The sequence below is a fragment of the Setaria viridis genome, chromosome 6 (assembly GCF_005286985.2).
Source record: "Setaria viridis chromosome 6, Setaria_viridis_v4.0, whole genome shotgun sequence".
NCBI lineage: Eukaryota > Viridiplantae > Streptophyta > Magnoliopsida > Poales > Poaceae > Setaria > Setaria viridis.
In genome coordinates this window covers 10,692,886-10,714,089 of record NC_048268.2, presented here as the reverse complement: position 1 = coordinate 10,714,089, position 21,204 = coordinate 10,692,886, and the positions used below count along the sequence as shown (strand labels likewise).

General features: G+C 47.1%; 1 protein-coding gene across 1 annotated transcript; it reads right to left on the bottom strand.

Moving 5' to 3' along the window:
* Positions 1-3,590: 3,590 nt before the first annotated feature.
* LOC117862056 (senescence-specific cysteine protease SAG39) lies at positions 3,591-4,776 on the bottom strand. Its single transcript, XM_034745570.2, has 2 exons — positions 4,341-4,776; positions 3,591-4,242 (listed from the first exon to the last, which is right to left on the bottom strand). The coding sequence occupies exons 1-2, from the start codon at positions 4,774-4,776 to the stop codon at positions 3,656-3,658; spliced, it is 1,023 nt and encodes a 340-aa protein (XP_034601461.1). The 3' UTR covers positions 3,591-3,655.
* Positions 4,777-21,204: the final 16,428 nt, after the last annotated feature.

Here is a 21,204-nt window from a genome sequence, read left to right as displayed (position 1 = left end):
CTTCCTTGTAGGCTGACGGCGCACATCCCTCCTAGAAGACGCCGAGTGGCGCTCGTGCCGAAGAAGATGACCCGTGCGTATACCGTGTGGATAAGAAAGACAAATCAGCATGTGATTAGCATCCGAAAAATCAGATCAATTTAATACCAATATTAGAAACAACTCACCCAATTGGACAGATGTCGGAGATTTCTACCAGCAAGCTCGCTAAGTAAATCCCACGATCTCCCCTACCTGGCATGCCAACTGTTAAATTTAGTAGCTCGACAATCCACCAGGGGGTTACCTAAGTGGTTGATTTGTAGGCAGGGAGGATTGCAAGACCAAGAACTTGAAGGTGATCACGCACGGTGCAGTGTGCAGTTGGCACGGGTACGGTGTACGGTGGCCTGGCGGGCACGCGGCCCCCGGCAGTGCGCCCGTTGGCACGTGGTCCTAGGGCTTTCCTCGACCGTGGAACGGTGAGGCGGCACATGGACCCCGGCAGCCGGCAGCGAGGCGAAGCAACGGCGGCCTACATCTACGGCGGCTATGGCTAGAGAACAAGGGAGCCAAGGTAGAGAAAGAGGGGTGGCAAGCTCACGGCGAGGGCTTGGCGAAGGCTACGGCGGTGTTTGGGCGGCGGCGCTCGGGCGGCTTCGGGCTCCTCCACAGTGGCCTCCTTCCTTTCCCCTTTGGGCTAGGCCGAAGGTTAGCGGGCCACGGGTTAGATAGGTTAGCGGGCCGGTCTGATAGGTTAGGTTTGATTGCTTTAGGTTTGGTTTTTAGTTAAATTTTGATTTAGTTTGAATTTTGAATTGAATTAACTCCAAATAAAATAAAAAAGATCCAACTCAACCCACACAAATTTTGAAATGGAATTTTTGGGATGAGGAATGAATTAGCTAACATTTTAAAATGAGCACACAATTGAAACAAAAAGTTTTAAAATTTTGCAAATTGCACTCAAATAAATGTTACAAATTTTTGGAATATTACAATACTCCCTCCATTCCAAATTGTAGGTCATTTTAACTTTTCTAGGTTTATACATACACTATATCTAGATGCATAATAATATCTATGAACCTACAATTTGGAATAGAGAGAGTATAGTGTATATCTAGGTGCATAATAATATCTATGAACTTAGAAAAGTCAAAACGACCTACAATAAGGAATGGAGGGAGTAAAGTTGGTACTACTTACTGCTGCTGTGCTACATACATACATGGGGCCCTATGGTTTCAGGGGCACGGGATGAATAATAGCCCAAAGCAGGATGAAAAGCATGATGGCGGCAAGGGCACGAAGCCCGGAACAGCAACACCCTCTTGGTCGGAGCGATGCTTTGCCCTAATTTATTGTAGCTTTGTTTCCTCTATCTAGCTTCACATTGAAGTTTGATTATGCTTGTATAGACTAGTTTCCTTCCCAATTATCAGTGAATTTCTCCCAAAATTGGATTGTTACTTCTTTTCAATTCTAGCTCTTCTTCTTGTTCAGCGGGAGTGCCTGTATTTTAATCAATTTTTATTAGTGGGAATGCCTGTATTTCAATCAATTTTGTTATGCAAACCTGACAACGCATGGTATCTGTAAGGAAAGTGGTTCTAATTAGGTCATTAGTGATTTTGATGATTGTGTGTCAATAATAACCTATGGGACAGTGGCAGAGCTTAACGAAGAATCCAGAGGGGGCCAGCCATTGTTCATTAAGCAATTAAACTAATAAACAGTACCAAAATCACTATTCAACCAATGGAAATTTTGCTTTGGCAGGGGGGCCATGGCACGCTTTGGCCTTGCCTAAGCTCGCCCTTGCTAGGGTCGAACAACATTTGCGAGTATATAAGGTTTAGTCACATGGATGTAAGGTAATGGACTTGAGTGATGAAACACATCAAACAAAGGTAAAAGAGGATATGTACAAGAGCACAGAAGACCTTAAAGCAACCCAAGACATCATAAAAGAGAAGTCAGCACAAAGATACGGTGATCATAGTCGCATATCATAGACACACAAAGAAATGAAGCAAATCAGTGATCATAGGATGATACGGTGATGGCCATGAAGGGAGCATTTGATGAATCGGTGGTCAGTTCGATTCGAAGTTAACATGCATCATAGCATGATACGGTGACTATAGTAACTGGAGCTTAGGATCAATCGGTGATCATAGGATAATACGGTGATAGCCATAAAGGAAGCAGAAGATGAATTGGTGTGATAGGCGCTGCTCGAATTAGGCTATGGAGTTTTTATGCATACACAAAATGATACGGTGACTACAGTAGCTGGAGCATTGGATCAATCAGTGATCATAGTATGGTATGGTGATGGCCATGAAGTGGTTATAGTATAAATCGGTGATTACTATTTTTGTGACCGTTTGAGCAACGGCTAGTTTCTTGGCTTTAGGCTATTTATACCCCATTGCCTAGCCAATTCGTCTATGTTAGAGTTTTAAAGAAGCTATAGGCTTAGTTTCCAAATATGCATAAGTATTCTATTCACCAAAGTGCTCAAGACAAGATTAAGACATTTAGGTATTGATTAGTGCTAGTTTAGGCATATCAGCGCATTGCTTTAAGGATTAGCCTAGAGTTATGCAAGGTTTGCACACCTCCTTATTATTGGTGCTTCCACGCACCAAGAGTTGTAAATTTGGGGTTTGTAAGTCGTGCGAGACTCTCCAATGGAGTAGCCGGCGATGCTAATGAAATGGCGGAGAGGCGCTTGGCATTTTCACGAAACTCTACCAAGTGAAGAGGGGCAAGAAGCATGTATGAGAGGCTTAGGCAGAAATTCGCTTGCGCGTGGGGAGGCTCATCAACTATCCTACGAGTAACTCGACTAGGAAGCATATGCCCTTACTCGTGGAAAGCTTTGCTTTCAACCTCGGTAAAAATCATTGTGTTGCCGTATCAGGAGTTTGGCTTCTCTGCCTCATTTATCTTCCGCATTACTTCTTGCACTTTACATTCCGCATTTACCTTTCCTAAAATTGCCATGTGTAGTTTATAGGATTGGAACCTATGGTGCAAAACTCTTTTGGTTAGAGATAGCAACATATAGAAAAACCTAGTGCACATCTAGATAGAAATTGGAATATATTTTTATATATGCTTGGAGTCTTAGTTTTTAAACACCCAATTCACCCCCCTCTTAGTGTGTCACGATCCCTTCAGTATCGAATGACGTTACATAGTGCAGCAAAATAAAATGTGTAATTGCCATCATGTAATAAGATACACCGCAATCTGATTCCCTTTGCATTTGCATTACCATTTCACGTACCACCAAACAGCACCTAAGTTCGTTTCATCAGTGATAGTGATTTTCAAAGCATAGGAAAGCCTATAGCAAATTAGAAATGTGCTTTTTAGGTTGCTTATTCTGACAAGGCACGTTGTCCATAAGCACAGGTGACCAACAATGGAAAATTACCAGCATGTAGTGTATTTATCATTACAGATCCAACATATTTACATGGTCTTCACATGAAATGCACAATGAAATGCACAAGCATCCTTAAATAGTAGATCAATTTGTATATATAACAATTTACTGACAATAAGAACGGACTATATGTACATGACGAGACAGAGAAGCATCCTTCTTTATTCGATATAAGTCTATATATGTACGAATTTGAGAAATACTAAGGTAAACCTACTTAGTGGGGTAGGAAGGCTCCATGGCGAGGCCGCACATGCCCCTCTTGTCCGAAATATCCTTCTCCATTCTCAAGTAACCATTCTCGCCCCATGTGGTGCCCCAAGAGTTCTTCATCAGCCAGTAGTTTGTGCCATCACTTGCCTTTCCATAACCGATTGCTGCAATTCCATGATCCAAGTCTGTGCCGCAAGAGCCGGTCATCACACCACCGGAGTAGAACTGAAATGTCATGTCTCCTCCATCCACGGCCACCGAGACAGGCTGGTTAGCTACAGCCTTCATGAGGGCTGCCTCGTTGTTTGCCGGCACATCTTCATAGCCCTTGATGGTCGCAGCGCTGTTCGATCCACTCTTGCACTTGCCATCCGCAGCTGTGTAAGGATAGCCAGACTCAGTGGTTAGGCCGCCATTCTTGATGATGAACTTGAAGGCGTCGTCCATCAAACCACCCTCACATCCCTGATCCTCTCCATGGACATCGCAATCCACCAACTCTTGCTCCGAGAGCGAGATGAGCTTTCCGGTGCTGATTTTCACAATGCCCTCCGTGGCGGCCACAGCCGAGAACGCCCAGCAGCAGCCTGCAATTGGTTAATTATGTTTCAACGTACATCAAACACTAGTTGCAGAAAAATAGTGTTGACACAAGTGTATCATCCTTCTAATTAAATGTACTTACCACACTGTCCCTGATCCTTGATGGGAGTCACAGCACCCTTGGTTCTCCAGTCGATGGTCGCCGGAAGCGCATCAATGCTAACATTCTCGTACCTAAATCCGGTAGGGACCTTCATCGGGCTATGTTTGAAGCCCTTGTTAGTCTTGGTGGCCCTGAACTCGTCGTTGGTGAGGTCAGCAAACTGGTTGACGCCGAGCCAGAACTTGCGGTTCCCAGCGGCGTTGAATGACTCGATGAACTTAACATTGGCGTTGAACACCTCGAACCGCCGAGCCTTCTCGGCAGCATCTTTGTAGACACGGCTGTACTGTGCCATCCATTGCTCGTGCCTCGCCACCATGGCTGAGTCGTCACTCAGGGCGCGAGCTGCGAGAGCACCACTGAATAAGAAGGCGCAGCCGAGGATTGCAAGGAGAAAAGCCTTGGGGCTGGCCATGATCGATCAGGCCTTTCAATAGGTTGCTATTGCTGGCGTTGTGCACTGTGCTTTTGATTTGGTGATTGGATATGCAAGAGTTGCACGGGTATATATAGCTACCGGCCTGTATTTTTATTAGTCTTAAGATACGGTGCTTGTACGATGTATTGTGTGGAAAGGGACATGTCCGTGGCCGTGAAGTACGGTGTGGTTGACAGATGGTATAAAATACTTGTGCCTGAGACGTGCGTTTGCCGCACTGCTGAGAATGCCCATTGTTTATGCCTAGCGTTCTAAAAGCATAATAAAGATATAGAATAAAACGCCACATTTGATCAAAGGCATTAATATTCAACATATAGAATAAAAATTGGAAAAAAAAACATACCACCAGGGAAAGGAATGTGATTTTGACATATAATACCAAAATAAGTTTTTCCTTATCTTTATATCCTGTACTTGAACATAACGTTCACTTGTTATAGATATCTATGTTATGTTCAATTGTTATAGATATCTATAAACTTAAAAATTAACATAGTCGTTCGTCCTTGAACACTTTAAACGATGCCATTCATCTTATTTATATCAGTTTGCCACTCCACTAAAAACCTTCAGTGATATATTGACGCAGACTTTGTGAGATAAATCCTTTTTACTGATGCTCTTTATCACAAACCGTAGCGCTATCCATCACTATAGGTTCTGTTAAAAGACCTTACACTAGTAGAGAATTGGCTTTCCATGCCCCCCTTTTGTCCCGATTTAAAGTTGGCCCGGGACAAAAGGTTCACTAACCGGGACTAAAACTCGGTCACTGGTGGGGGGCTCACCAACCGGGACCTTTTATCCTGGTTGCAAAGGCTAGTGGGAAAAAAAGACTCTGAGAGGCCTTTTATCCTGGTTTGAAACACCAACCGGGATAAAAGACCCCCCCTTTTATCCCGGTTGGTAACACCAACCGAGATAAAAGGGTCAAGAGCCTTTTATCCCGGTTTGTAATACCAACCGGGATAAAAGGGGGTCATTTATCCCGGTTGGTGTTTCCAACCGGGATAAAAGGGTCCCAACGAGGTGACTGGAAGGTGACTGGAAGGGGATTAAATCCTCGAATCCTTTTATCCCGGTTGGAAACACCAACCGGGATAAAAGGGGGTCTTTTATCCCAGTTGGTGTTTCCAACCGGGATAAAAGGGTCCCCACGAGTTAATACAAAAGGATAGCATCCCCTACATACTCAGATGTGGTGTGTAGGTGGGATGGCAAGGAAGCTACGCGCGAGGCTGGAGGTTGTGACGTGTGGGGGGGCTCCTGGGAGCTCGGGAATTTTTTTTTTGCAGCGCCGGCCATGGGTGACCCGTTTTATCCCGGTTGGTATTACCAACCGGGATAAAAGGGGGTCTTTTGTCCCGGTTGAGTGACCCGGGATAAAAGACCCCCCTTTTGTCTCGGTTGGTTTATCCCGGATGGATTTTCGGGATATTTGCACCCTACCAACCGGGACTAAAGCCCAATTCTCTACTAGTGTTAAAACTAGACACTCAATTTTCCTAAGTTCTCCACAGCCTCCCTTTCCCCTCTATGCTGCATGCCTCGACGCACCATGATATCTCGCCTAGGTGGGAGCCAGGCCAGGCACGGGTTGAAAATTTTTAGAGTTCCGCGTTTCAGGATCAGCAGTGGCAACAGCTGATGCGTCAGCTTCTGGCACAGACAAGCCTTTCACGCCCAGCTTTGCAGCATGGTCTGGTGGCTAGCTTGATGGACGCTTGACCCTTATTCTTGCCCTCGGAGATGTGTTTGCTCCCTTCGAGGTGGCACCGGTGGGTTTTGGTGGCGTGCGCGACACAGGGGAAAACCTTGGCCGCGGCACGGCTGCTGCAGCGCGCGGGCCACCGGTGTTCCGGAGCCGCGGCGGCTTGCGGCGGAGGGGGCCCGCAGGCTAGCAGGGCAAGACGGTGTGGTTGCGGTGTGGGGCTGGTGCGGCGTGTGCACAGCGGCCCAGCGGTTGGCTGCAAGTGCGGGCAGGGCGTGCACGGTGTACGGAGGACTCCCCGCCTGCAGCACGCCGGTGGCCACGTGCGGGGCTCTTGCATTCCAGACCTGCAAGACGTGGCACAAAGGCCCGACAAGACATGTCTAGGTCTGCGGCTCGAAGGCCGGGCAGAGACGCTGTGCCGAGAGGAACAGGAAGGGGGTGTGGTTCACGGCGGGGTGGCGGTGTAGTCGTCGCTGGCGTGGTGAAGATATGCAGCATGGTGCCTTGAGGACGGCGATGGCACCTGCTCCTCCTCGGTGATGACGGCGGCACCGAGGACGGCAGCGGCTTCCTCCCAGCTCAACCCTTCCCCCTTCTTCTCCTCTTCACTCCTGTTCTTGTCTCCTGTACGAACTGGCGGTGATGTCTTGGGGAAAAACCCCAGCGGCTTTGGTGAGGGAGGTCCAAGGCTAGGGTTGCTTATATAGGTGTGGGGCGTGTGCGGGGTGGACGGCCGGCGATCCTCAGCGTTCGCGCGCGCAGACGCGTGGAGCACATCAGCGGGCTAGGGAGGTAAGGTGGGGGTTTTCCCTATCATGGAAGACTTCTGTAGGGGGTCACGGGTGGCGATGCATGGCAGGCGTCACGGCAGGACGGTGTGGCGAGCATCGAGGCGCGCCAGCACAAAAGTGATCTTGGGGCAGATCGGCAGTGCGCGGGGCAGCGATTACTGTCCGCGTGCGTGCATTGGGAGCAAGGAGAAAGGGGAATAGTGTTGGGATACGAGGTAGGCTACACTAGCGTAAATCAAAATTTCTACCGCGTATAACTAGGAAGAACTGCCGTATAAGGATCACGGGATTACCACTCGACGCACTACTGGTGCGGAAGATGTAGATATACGTCGATGCAGTGAAGACAATCACGTAGTCGTACGTAGTCGATCAACGTAGTCATACGTAGTCGATCACGTCACGTCCAGCAGCTCCCACGTGCAGCAAGATCGCCTCCGGTGCCGCGGCTCGTCGTCGGCTCGTCGTGGCTCGTCGGCGGCTCGTCGATGGCTCGTCCAAGTGCTACAGGCGCAACACCTCCAAGGTATCCACACGTGCAGGGAGGAAGCGTCACAAGCCGGACTGCTAGATCCGCGAGTTGCAACAGGCGAGGGCGTGGGAAGGCGCGGCAGGTGTGTTTCGCCAAAAAGGTGTGAACCCTAGGGCGCCCCCACCCCTCTATTTATAGAGGTTCCTGATGGGCCTCTGGATCCGAGGCCCATTAGTACTCCTAAACCTAATCCAACTCGGATCAGATCCGAATTGGGCTTCAAGCCCCTTAAGTGTGTGACCCTATGGGTTCGGATACATATAAACATGGCTCGAGTACTCCTACTCGGTCCAATAGTCGGTAGCGGCCTCTAGCAAGACGTGCCAACTCCTATACGCACACGAAGATCATATCAGACGAACCATCACAACATAATATACATGCTATTCCCTTTGCCTCACGATATTTGGTCTAGCTTCAAGTCGACCGCTCTTTCTCGATCCTGTGATTCGGAATCCCTTTGTAGGTTAACTCTTAACTGTACGTAGCATGGCCATGCATTTTCGGATCCGATCACTCGAGGGGCCCAGAGATATCACTCTCAATCAGAGAGGGGCAAATCCCATCTTGACTGACCATGTCTCATAGCATGCTTCTTGACAAACCCGAAAGCTACCTTTATAACTACCCTGTTACGGCATAGCGTTTGATAGCCCCTAAGTAGGTTGATCCACATCTAGAATACATGCGACAGTCTCAGGTCTAAGGACAAAGCGTATATGTTGTTTAAAGAGAGAACTACTTCTCGTGTTGGGTCAGTCCTAGCACATGTCTCCACATGTGTCCACATTATTAGTTCAACATCTCCATGTCCATGACTTGTGAAACATAGTCATCAACTAATACATGTGCTAGTCTAATATTCATGTGTGTCCTCACATGAACTCCGACTAGGGACAACTTTAGAATAACCGTACAAGTAAAGAGTTTCACATACAATTCACATAATTGCAAATCAATTCAAGTAGCCTTTAATGGATATTCAATGAACACAATATACAAATCATGGATACAAATGGAATATCATCATCTCTATGATTGCCTCTAGGGCATACCTCCAACAAATAGTTCTCCGGGTGGCTGATAGGCGGGGCTCGCCGGTCATCAGCTGCAATGCGGAGGGTTCCGGAAGGTGGGTCGGCGAGGTTAGCTAGGCCGGCTGGCTTAGCTGGGCCGCAGCGTGGTTTAGGCAGGCCAGTGGCCAAATGGTTTGGGTGGGCTAGGCCGGGGTAGGTTAGGAGGCCAAGCTGGTTAGGTTAGATGGGTTAGGGAGTTTAGGCTCGAGTTAGCTAGGTTTTTATAATTGAGTTAGCTTTGTATTTTGATTTAGATTCGAAATGCAAAGTCACAAATCCAAATCAATCAAGCAGGCATGTGTTTAAGTTTAAGTGCAAAAATTTAATTACTAGCTCTTGAAATTTAGAGAAAAGAGATGACGGTGGACCTTAAGTTTGACCGACACATTCAAACAAAAAGTGTTAAATTTTTGCAAAAACTAGCACAATTGATATCACTTAATTTTGAGGGATAGTACACACATGCTGACTTATCTAAATGTGTGTGTTTCCTCCTTCTGTTTCTCTCTCCAACATTTAATTTTCATGGCTTTTTTGAGAAGTCTTAGTAATTTCAATAGATCCCTCTCTTGGTTTGACAAATATTTCAGATATAATATTTTGCGAGGATTGTTTTTACCTACCAAGCTTCACATAAGCCTTCCACTATATGAGTAGATTGGGTTGAAAATAATCTAGTATAGACTTGAGTGACTTGATGAGATGAGAGTTTCTAAGAGAGAATCTCACTTGTGTTGGCTTTGAATCTTTTTGAAAAACTATTCACGATGGAATAAGGTAAAGGTTTGAAGTTTACTTAAGTTCAAGAGCATTGTATTCATTTTATCGTGGCTTGTTATTTATTACTAGTCTATCTTCTATGATGAAAAGTAGCTAGTCACAACTTGAACTTTAAATGTTAAAGACTTGAGAGAGCAATGTGTCTTGTTATGTATAACTAAGTGCAGGGATGGCATCAAAGGGCAATGTTAATTTCTTAATTAAGCAAGTATCCTGGACTTGCTCGAGGATGAGCAAGGTTTAAGCATGGGGGAATTGTTGACACTAGTTGTTGCCACCTTTTTAGTGCTATTTAAGTAGTGTTTTTGGACTAAATCTTATACTAACCTGCCACTTAGCATCTGAAATAACCCAATATTCGCATATGTGTTGTATTTTGAACTATATTGCAAAATAGCAGGAAATACGACATAAACATGTGACGTTTGTATGGGCTTGATTTGGACTTGGACTTGGGACAACATAAGGAGTCTTCACGAGAAAGACAAGGACCAGGGAAGCTCAAAAGAGGGTAGGCCGATCGGCCTAGGACCCATACGCCAATCGGCCTAGCCCAATTCGTGATCCAAATACGTCCATATTCAAGGAACCATCATTTCAAATGACTTAAAGGTGAAGTATGTGGTGATTTGGCAAGTTAATCTTGTGGTCAAGCTAAGGAAAACTCAAGATTGGAATGTCTGAAGGCCCGTAGAAGTAGTCGATCTTGCGTAAGGCATATCTCCCTCCTTGGACTCTGATTCAGGCAAATTTGGTGTCTAAACTGCATGACTCGAATGATCTACAACTTTCATATAGAAAGTTTTGGCATTTGAGGCCAGAAAAGTGGCGTAATCATCTAGGCTGATTGGCCAAGCGGGTCCAGGCCGATCGGTCTAGCCTATTTCTGGCCCCGATCAACGTGTCCTGCGTCCCACAACATCTCCGGACTATAAATATCCCCATTCTCCATCGGCATGTGCATCCAACCACTAGAACTCAATGAAACCTAGGTCATTCACCAGAGGGAGCTGACGGCCGCCGCAAGTCTTCGAAGTTGTCTAGGAGATGGCTTAGGTCAAACCCTAGCCGCCATGGCCTCCCTGCGCAGTTGTGCCATGTGTCATACATACATCTATGAGCCCACCAGCAGATTTGAACAGTCCCAAATATAGGGCTATACACCGAGATGCATCTGATATAGAGGCTTTGGTGCAGGACAACGTAGTATACGTGGAAAGACAAAGAGTAGTTGAGGATTAGGAAAATACCCATTGTAATAAGGGTAGGACTCTCTAGTTGTGTCCGAATAGTTTTCATGCAATAAACCGACCTGTAACCCTGCTCCTGACTATATAAGGCGAGGCAGGAACCCCTCCAAAGCAATTCAATCCAACCAAAACACAGAACATAGGGTATCACGCAACTAGCAGCCTGAACCTGTCTGAATCATGTGTCTGTGTTTACTTCGAGTTACTGATCTTGATGAGCCCCACCAACCAAAACACTACCTCCGGCACCCTCCTGGGTAGCTTGCCAGGTCTAAACATCGACAGCTGACATGCCAAGTAGGGGAGCACCAAGAATCCGTTGGCGAACTTGATGGCACAAGTCATCATCAAGCCAATCGTCGCATTCAAGGAAGCCAACCATGAAGCTCTAGCACGAAGCTCTGGAGGATCTCGTTGAGAATTTCGGTGGATTTTCAATTTCTGACCTAGTTAGAGGCTAGGGGGACGAGTCTGAGTACAACTCGGCTTCTTCCGCCAGTCGGCTTGACTCGCACGAGTTGACGCATAAGCCATCATACGAATCGAACTACTCCCAGAATCAATTCCCATTTGAACTCTGCAATGCGGCCACTGTCTATCAGGCGGCCTTGTCCAGATCGCAATCCAATATATGGATGAGATTGATGACCCCGACTACTACTTGGATTTGGATGAGGAGACCCCTTTATCAGGTTCGCAGATGAGCCTGGTAATCACATCAACACCACAAGGCAGATTCATCTACTGGCCCAACATGAAGCCATCCACTCTAGCCAAGGACAACAATTCATGCCTCATTGCCTACCTCGACACTCTCTCATACTAGGACAGAGCTCCTTTGTCTCATATCCTAGAGGAGGGTGGCCCTACGGAAGTCACCGCCTTTAGTTCGGAAAGCTTCTAACCAGAGCGAGAAGTTTTCAATGTTCTCAAAAATAAAGATGGTGATCAGGAAGAAGAGCAACGGGATAACAACCCAGGACATGAACATCACCTAGATGACATCTCACAAGACGAGCTCACTGCCAGCATTGTTAGAGAAGAAATTAAAGCACAAAGAACTCAACGACGAGCAAGAAACACCACAAGAGAAGACAAACAAAGCTGCCTTGCAGCAGATCTACCAATCCAGAACCTTGACATCGCCTTTGAAGCAGTTCAAATATGTCACCATCATACTCTTTGGCCACCATCACGTCAATTGATCTCATCACCTGCGTAACACCCCAAAACAAGTACACCCAATAGTTAGCTGAACTGACAGAACTCGTGTATGAATAACTCAATCAGCAGAATCCCATACAGTCAGTCCAACGCTCCGATCGAAGCCAACATGGTAGCAGCCACAGAGGCCATCCGCCCAGACCAAGTCAAGCTAGAGGCGCCAGACCAAGCCAAGCTGGAACTGAAGGTAGTTAGGCAGGTGTTGATGCTCGTTGTTGACACACCTTTACCCTTTTTTATCTTCAATAATGACATGAATTTAATACCTAAACTATTGACTACACCTAATAAACTAGTCATTTTCACATGTGAAACATATTTTGGAGTTCTGTATTTGCAGGGATATGACCTAAAAGTATATTTTTGGATAAAGCACTGAACGAGCATCAAACCAGACAAAGGTAGAGGCCAACGGGCCTAGGAAGAGCCTTTGGCTGATCGCAAAAGGAGCCCTAGCCGACCGGCCTAGGGTCTTCTGGAGCCTTTCGACGCCCATCTTTGGCAAGCAATCCTTCGAGTCAAGAATAAGCTACTGGGAGGACAACTCTGAAGTCATTTGAAGTTTCAAGTAAGTGAGTCACAGATTTCACTACGTCATACCTGGTGAACAATTATTAAGTGGAACCTTCGGTCAAGACAATATTTGGAGTTTCATTCACTCAGTCGTTTTGTATTCCTTTCTTTTTCATGAACCAATGACTTGAGCCATCCCAATTTTTATTTGATTTTTCCTAAAAAACCAAAACCATATATCCCTATACGAGGGGTAAAGGTACCCATGGGTCCCCACCGACCAGGATACTGGTCGGTCCTGGAAAGTGGGCCCACCTAACAATGTCATGCGGGCCAAGGCACAAAAATGCGGGGAGCACAAGCCAGGAAGCTGGGTGAATGGATTCTGCCCGGATATCACAGGATACTTCTTGTAAACCAATTAAAATTGCTTTCCATTTGACAACCAACTAGAATTAGATCCTATCTGATTGTAACCCTAGGTTGTAGGCCTCTATAAGGTGGCCAGGGATGCCCCCCGAAGGTACATCGATTCTTCGCATCCCGTACTAGCAATGCAATCCACCAGAACACAGGATGTATGGTATTACTCTCCGGAGGCTTGAACCTATCTAAACCTTGAGCCCTTTTTAAACCATTCGAGTTCTTGGTCTTACAATCTCTTCCACCTACAAATCTACCACCAGGGTACCCCTCTAGTGGACTACCGGTCACTAAATCCAATAGTTGGCACACCAGGTAGGAGTGGTCGTGAGATCCTCCCCAACAGCTCGATTGCATCCCGCCCCAGCATCATCTTCCCCGAGAGCATGAAGAACTTCCTCACCAAACTGATCTAGCTCCACTTCGAGAGCATGCCAGTCACTAAATCCGATAGTTGGCGTGCCAGGTAGGGGCATTGGCTCGTCAGGGTTGGCCATAGGCTGGATCGTGTCCATCACGTAGCCTGCGGCCGACCTCAGGTCTTTCAGCTCCACCTTCAACCTTGCAATGACCACCTGATCATGCCAGAGACTATTCATAATAGAAATCAAGCACCGGTTCATATCCTTGCACAAGCTAGCCTCATAGGCCAGTTTCTGCGACATGGCATGCTCACGGTTCGTGGCGACATTGTGGTCTTGCTGCAGTTAGGCATTGGCTTCCTTGCACTCTTTGAGGTCTCTCTTAAGCCTCTCCACTTCTGGGCATCTACAAAATAACAAAACTCAAAAAAAGATAAAGGCCACATCTACCCAAGGTAGATCTTCCATAAGGAACGAAGCCAAACAAGTCAGCAAAGCGCTAAGGTCACCCTAGACCTCCCTGTGATCTTCTTCTGCTCCTCGATCTCTTGGTCCTTTTTTTGGATCTGCTCCGCGGCATCCTCATTGGCCTTATTGAGCTCAGTCTTTAGGCGCTCAACCTCGAGGCAATACTCCTATGCACAATGGATGGAGTCCGCCCTCTTGTGCATACGCTTCGCCAGATTCTATACAAAAGTTACTCCAACAATTCAAACATGGAAGATAGGGGATGAAGTGAATAGCAAGATTGGTCGGCCAACTTACATATAACACCTCTTCGACCTTGGCTGTGGCTTCCTTTAGGGTGGCAAGATCTTTCTTGTCAGTAGCAGCATCTTGCTCTAGGGCCATCCTGCAGAAGTCCAAAGTGGTGGAATCATCCTTGTTGGCATGGACGTCGTCGTTGTAGCGCGCCACCTCCACGTCGATCGATGCTTCCCTAGGGTCTCCTCCATATGCACCTCGACACTAGCATCTGTGGCCCCGGGCACGGATACAGTGGCATCCTTGGTGACATGTTGGCACGGTGAAGAGCTCAGCTCGAGACCCTTAGGTCTCGTCACCAAGCCACTCTTGCTCTTGGCCTGGACAGATGTCGTGGATGCAGCCTCTATAGTCGCATCACGAGTTTGACCTTCTGCATGGGTCCTGACGCCAGTGTCTTGCAGGCCCGACTCGTCCACCATCACCGCCTTCCTGCTTGAATGGCGAGACACAGAGATAAAGTGAAGCAATGTACAAACAAAACATCAAACAATATACGACGCCATGATCATACTCACAATGTGCTCCTCTTCGCTCGGAACTTTGGGCGAAAAGGTGCTTGCAGCGGCATGATCAGCTCCTTCTGCTTTCCCGCATGGATTTCCATCTTTAGCTGCTCCTTGAGCCGCTCCGTGTTGGCTGCGGTCGTCTCAAGGAGCTCGACCTTCTTTTTCTTAGTGGCTGGGCTTGGCACCTCGCGTAAGGTCTCCGCAGGGGATGCTGCTGCCATAGTGGGTGCCTTTGGCTTCGTGGCACCTCTCTTCTTTCATTTCTTCTTCTCCGCCTCCAGTGCCTTGGACTCTACCACCATGTGAACGGCCTGGCGTGTCTGCTGCCCAACAGGATCCGTGCCCCTAAGCTCCGTTCCACTACCTTGGACAAATACGTCCACGTCGGAGTTATCAAAGGAGGAGTCCGACTCCCAGTCCAGTGCGGCAGGTGGCTGGTTGGTCTCGGTGCTCGGCCCATCTAGGAACTGGTAATAGACAAAAAAACTCATACTCTCAGCTCTAAAAAATAAAACACAATCAAGATGAAATAGATGCAAAAGCAAAGCAATCAAGCCAAATGATGAAATCACGAGCTTACCGAATCGGTCAGCCTAATGAGGGAATATGCCTTTAGGCATTGCTTGTTCTTGATGACCCTGTGAAAGAACTCAATAACCTAATGGTTGATTTGTAGGCAGGGAGGATTGCGAGACCAAGAACTGGAAGGTGATCACAAGAACACGAAGGTTTAGATAGGTTTAGGCCTCCGGAAAGTAATACCTTACGTCCTATATTTTACTAGATTGTATTGCTTTGTGCTGGTGCATGGTTTAGTCTTTGATGGAATTGGGTCAGTTCCCCTCCTTGGGGAACCCCTACCTCTCCTATATACTGTGAGGGGTAGGGTCACATGGCTGGACCCCTAGTCGGTTACTATAGATGAGATCTAGTCAGATTACAACATGTGGGGAGCTCTAACCGGACTCTATCTTCTGCCTTCTTCATCAAGTTGGGCTGGCCTATTAGTGGTCGGCTGGACCCTCCATGAGGGTACCCGGGTATCTATAACCATCAAGCCCTGGAGTGGTGTGGAGTTGAACAGCAACCCAACACGAATGCCGAGTTGGATAAGCTTCGCCCGAGTGCTTTCATCATCTGGTTGCCAAGAAGCTGTGTAGTGCTCAAAAAAAATCCTTGATCTTGTAGTCTTTGTCTTGTGAAACACCATGGACATACGTCAAGTGACATCCTACACCCAGCCTTCGACCCGCCGAACGTGAGGACTAGCAGAGCAACGGAAGCATGCCAACCCGAAGTAGGTGTCCAGCCCCCGAGCGCGAGGACTGGTGAAGCCATGTAGGCACGTTGAGTCGCCTCCTGCACCCAGCCTCTGAGCCTGGGAGGTTGGCCTAGTGTTAGGAGGCACGCCGAGTCGTCTATGGCATCCAGCCTCCAAGGCTAGGAGTCGGCCGAGTTGCGGAAGCACGATGAGTCGCCTCCTGCCCTAAGCCAGAGAGGTTGGCGAAGCACCAGGAGGCTCACATGAGGGTCAGGCTTCATGGATTAAGACGTGTGCTACCCGACTACTTTAGCAACCGTTAAGAGCGACGAACAAGCTGCAAAGTAGTCGAAACTATGCGGAAAAGCACCAGCATAAGCTAGGCACCCGTGGGGTGTAGCCCCCGACCGCTCGTGTAGTGGATGGACCAAGTTGTTATAGCAGTCGGGGTGCGACCAAGGTGGTCGGCGAAAGTCACAGAGACACAGAGGAGCCAAGGTGGTCGGCGAAAGTCACGGAGACATGGAGGAGCCGAGGGGTATGTAGGTATACGGAAGCCGTAAAATATTTAATTGTAAATAAGACATAGTTTTATTTGTGGTCGAGTTGTAGAACCCGCATGTCTCATGTACAGGCTCAGAAGCCCTGGGTACCATCTTCATCATCGTGGATGGCGAACAACTTTCAATGAAGCAAACCAGTCGAGACCTATTGCCTAGCAATTCTTGGTCGAGTCCAAGTGGTTGAAGGTATCACCGGTGTGCCCTGCTTGCGATCTGCCTCAACAGGCATGAGCTAGCAGGCCTGGCCTTGTTGGACTGGTCAGGGAGCCAGACCCGGCTGTGTACTTGTTGACGCCACAGCAGTGGACGAAGCATGACAGCCAACTTCCTTAAGGGCTGATGATGCACATCCCCCCTAGAACATGCCGAGTGGCGCTCGTGCCGAAGAAGATGACCCGTGCGTATACCGTATGGATCACAAAGACAAATCAGCATGTGATTAGCATCCAAAAAATCAGATCAATTTAATACCAATATTAGAAACAACTCACCCAATTGGACAGATGTCGGAGATTTCTACCAGCAAGCTCGCTAAGTGGATCCCACAATCTCCCCTACCTGGCATGCCAACTGTTGAATTTAGTAGCCCGGCAATCCACCAGGGGGTTATCTAAGTGGTTGATTTGTAGGCAGGGAGGATTGTGAGACCAAGAACTCGAAGGTGATCATGCGCGGTGCAGTGTGCGGCTGGCACGGGTACGGCGTGCAGTGGCCCGACCGGCACGCGGCCCCATCGGTGCGCCTGTTGGCACGCGATCGCAGGGCTTTCCCTGACCATGGCATAGCGAGGCAGCACACGGACCCCGGCAGCTGGTGGCGAGGCGAAGCAATGGTGGCCTACACTACGGCGGCTACGGCTAGAGAACAAGGGAGCCGAGGAAGAGAAAGAGGGGTGGCGAGCTCACGGTGAGGGCTTGGTGAAGGCTATGGCCATGCTCAGGCGGCGGCGGGCTCCTCCACAGCGGCCTCCTTCCTTTCCCCTTCTCATCCTCTTCCGCTCCACCTCCTCCTTCCCTTTCCTCCCTTATCCTTCCCTTTCCTCCTCCCCTTCCCTCTCTTCTTCTCGGGTGGCGGCGAGGGAAGGTCCCTGGTGACGTGCTCAAGTCGGAATCCCTGGGTCCCCTTTTATAAGCTCGGCATGGTGGTTGGAGGGCAAGGATGGTGGCTTTCCATCCATCTTTGGCGTCCATGCCACGGGGCATCGTGGCATGTATCCGACCGTCGGGTCTAGGGCGTGGAGGTGTGGGGTGAGGGCAAGGAGGTCCATTCCTCCCGACAGAACCTTCTGGAAGGGGTCACAGACGCACGGAGCAGCTGCAGTGTGCTCCAGCACGGCATCCCCATTGGTCTGCGAGCGCATGTGCAAGGTGCGTGATGTACGAGCAAGAGGAGGAAGAAGAACAGGAGCACCGGTGAGGCTAACAGGCGGGGTCGTGCGGGTCAGCGGGAGAAAGAGGGAGGCGAGTGCAAGTGAGCGGGTGAGTGGGCGAGCAGCGAGCTGGGCCAGTTGCTGGGCTGGCGGGTTTGCTGGCTGGGAGCAGGGCGGCAACAGGAGCGAGCTGGGATGGCCTGTTGGCCAGGCGGCCGGTTGGGCCGGACATGGGTTAAGATGAGCGTGGTGCATGCGCGGGCTAGGTCGAAGGTTAGCGGGCCACGGGTTAGATAGGTTAGCGGGCCGGTCTGATAGGTTAGGTTAGATTGGTTTAGGTTTGGTTTTTATTTAGATTTTGATTTAGTTTGAATTTTGAATTGAATTAACTCCAAATAAAATAAAAAAGATCCAACTCAACCCACGCAAATTTTGAAATGGAATTTTTGGGATGAGGAATGAATTAGCTAACATTTTAAAATGAGCACACAATTTAAACAAAAAGTTTTTAAATTTTGCAAATTTCACTCAAATAAATATTACAAATTTTTGGAATATTACAATACTCCTTCCGTTGCAAATTGTAGGTCATTTTAACTTTTGTAGGTTTATACATACACTATATCTAGATGCATAATAATATCTATGAACCTACAATTTGGAACAGAGAGAGTATAGTGTATATCTAGGTGCATAATAATATCTATGAACCTAGAAAAGTCAAAACGACCTGCAATAAGGAATGGAGGGAGTAAAGCTGGTACTACTTACTGCTGCTGTGCTACATACATACATGGGGCCCTATGGTTTCAGGGGCACGGGGTGAATAATAGCACAATGCAGGATGAAGAGCATGATGGCGGCAAGGGCACGAAGCCCGGAACAGCAACACCCTCTTGGTCGGAGCAATGCTTTGCCCTGATTTATTGTAGCTTTGTTTCCTCTATCTAGCTTCACATTGAAGTTTGATTATGCTTGTATAGACTAGTTTCCTTCCCAATTATCAGTGACTTTCTCCCAAAATTGGATTGTTGCTTCTTTTCAATTCTAGCTCTTCTTCTTGTTCAGCGGGAGTGCCTGTATTTTAATCAATTTTGTTTAGCGGGAATACCTGTATTTCAATCAATTTTGTTATGCAAACCTGACAACTCATGGTATCTGTAAGGAAAGTGGTTCTAATTAGGTCATTAGTGATTTTGGTGATTGTGTGTCAATAATAACCTAGGGGACAGTGGCGGAGCTTAACGAAGAATCCAGAGGGGGCCAGCCAGTGTTGATTAAGCAATTAAACTAATAAACAGTACCAAAATCACTATTCAACCAATGGAAATTTTGCTTTGGCAGGGGGGCCATGGCCCGCTATGGCCTTGCCTAAGCTCCGCACTTGCTAGGGACGAACAACGTTTGCGAGTAGACAAGGTTTAGTCACATGGATGTAAGGTAATGGACTTGAGTGATGAAACACATCAAACAAAGGTAAAAGAGGACATGTGCAAGACCACATAAGACCTTAAAGCAACCCAAGACATCATAAAAGAGAAGTCAGCACAAAGATACGGTGATCATAGTCGCATATCATAAACACATAAAGAAATGAAGCAAATCAGTGATCATAGGATGATACTGTGATGGCTATGAAGGGAGCATTTGATGAATCGGTGGTCAGTTCGATTTGAAGTTAACATGCATCATAGCATGATACGGTGACTACAGTAACTGGAGCATAGGATCAATCGGTGATCATAGGATGATACGGTGATAGCCAGAAAGGAAGCAGAAGATGAATTGGTGTGATAGGCTCGGCTCGAATTGGCTATGGAGTTTTTATGCATACACAAAATGATACAGTGACTACAGTACCTGGAGCATTGGATCAATCAGTCATCATAGTATGGTATGGTGATGGCCATGAAGTGGTTATAGTATAAATCGATGATTACTATTTTTGTGACCGTTTGAGCAACGGCTAGTTTCTTGGCCTTAGCCTATTTATACCCGATTGCCTGGCCAATTCGTCTATGTTAGAGTTTTGAAGAAGCTATAGGCTTAGTTTCCAGATATACATAAGTATTCTATTCACCAAAGTGCTCAAGACAAGATTAAGACATTTAGGTATTGATTAGTGCTAGTTTAGGTATCAGCGCATTGCTTTAAGGATTAGCCTAGAGTTATGCAAGGTTTGCACACCTCCTTATTATTGGTGCTTCCACGCACCAAGAGTTGTAAATCTGGGGTTTGTAAGTCGCGCGAGACTCTCTAACAGTGTATGTGGAGTAGCCGGCGGCGCTAATGAATGGGCGGAGCGGCCCTTGGCATTTTGACGAAACTCTACCAAGTGAAGAGTGGCAAGAAGCATCTATGAGAGGCTTAGGCAGAAATCCACTTGCGCGTGGGGAAGGCTCATCAACTATCCTACGAGTTACTCGACTAGGAAGCATATGCCCTTACATGGGCATTTCCTTGAGAGGGGCTCCACAATGACGACTCGTGGAAACCTTTGCTTTCAACCTCGGTAAAAATCATTGTATTGCCGTATCGGAAGTTTGCCTTCTCTGCCTCATTTATCTTCCGCATTTCTTATTGCACTTTACATTCCGCATTTACCTTTCCTAAAATTGCCATGTGTAGTTTCTAGGATTGGAACCTATGGTGCAAAACTATTTTGGTTAGAGATAGCAACATATACAAAAACCTAGTGCACATCTAGATAGAAATTGGAATATATTTTTATATATGCTTGGAGTCTTAGTTTTTAAACACCCAATTCACCCCTCTTAGTGTGTCACGATCCCTTCAGTATCGAATGACGTTACATTGTGCAGCCAAATAAAATGTGTAATTGCCATCATGTAATAAGATACGCTGCAATCTGATTCCCTTTGCATTTGCATTACCATTTCACGTACCACCAAACAGCACCTAAGTTCGTTTCATCAGTGATAGTGATTTTCAAAGCATCGGAAAGCCTGTAGCAAATTAGAAATGTGCTTGTTAGGTTGCTTATTCTGACAAGGCACGTTGTCCATAAGCACAGGTGACCAACATTGGAAAATTACTAGCATGTAGTGTATTTATCATTACCTATCCAACATATTTACATGGTCTTCACATGAAATGCACAAGCGTCCTTAAATAGTAGATCAATTTGTATATATAACAATTTACTGACAATAAGAACGGACTATATATACATGACGAGACAAAGAAGCATCCATCTTTATTCGATATAAGTCTATATATGTACGAATCTGAGAAATACTAAGGTAAAC

Coding starts and splice junctions, on each gene's coding strand:
- LOC117862056 (XM_034745570.2), bottom strand. CDS start 4,776: ATGGCCAGCCCCAAGGCTTTTCTCCTTGCAATCCTCGGCTGCGCCTTC. Junction 4,243..4,340: donor CAAGGATCAGGGACAGTGTG/GTAAGTACATTT, acceptor AACCAATTGCAG/GCTGCTGCTGGGCGTTCTCG.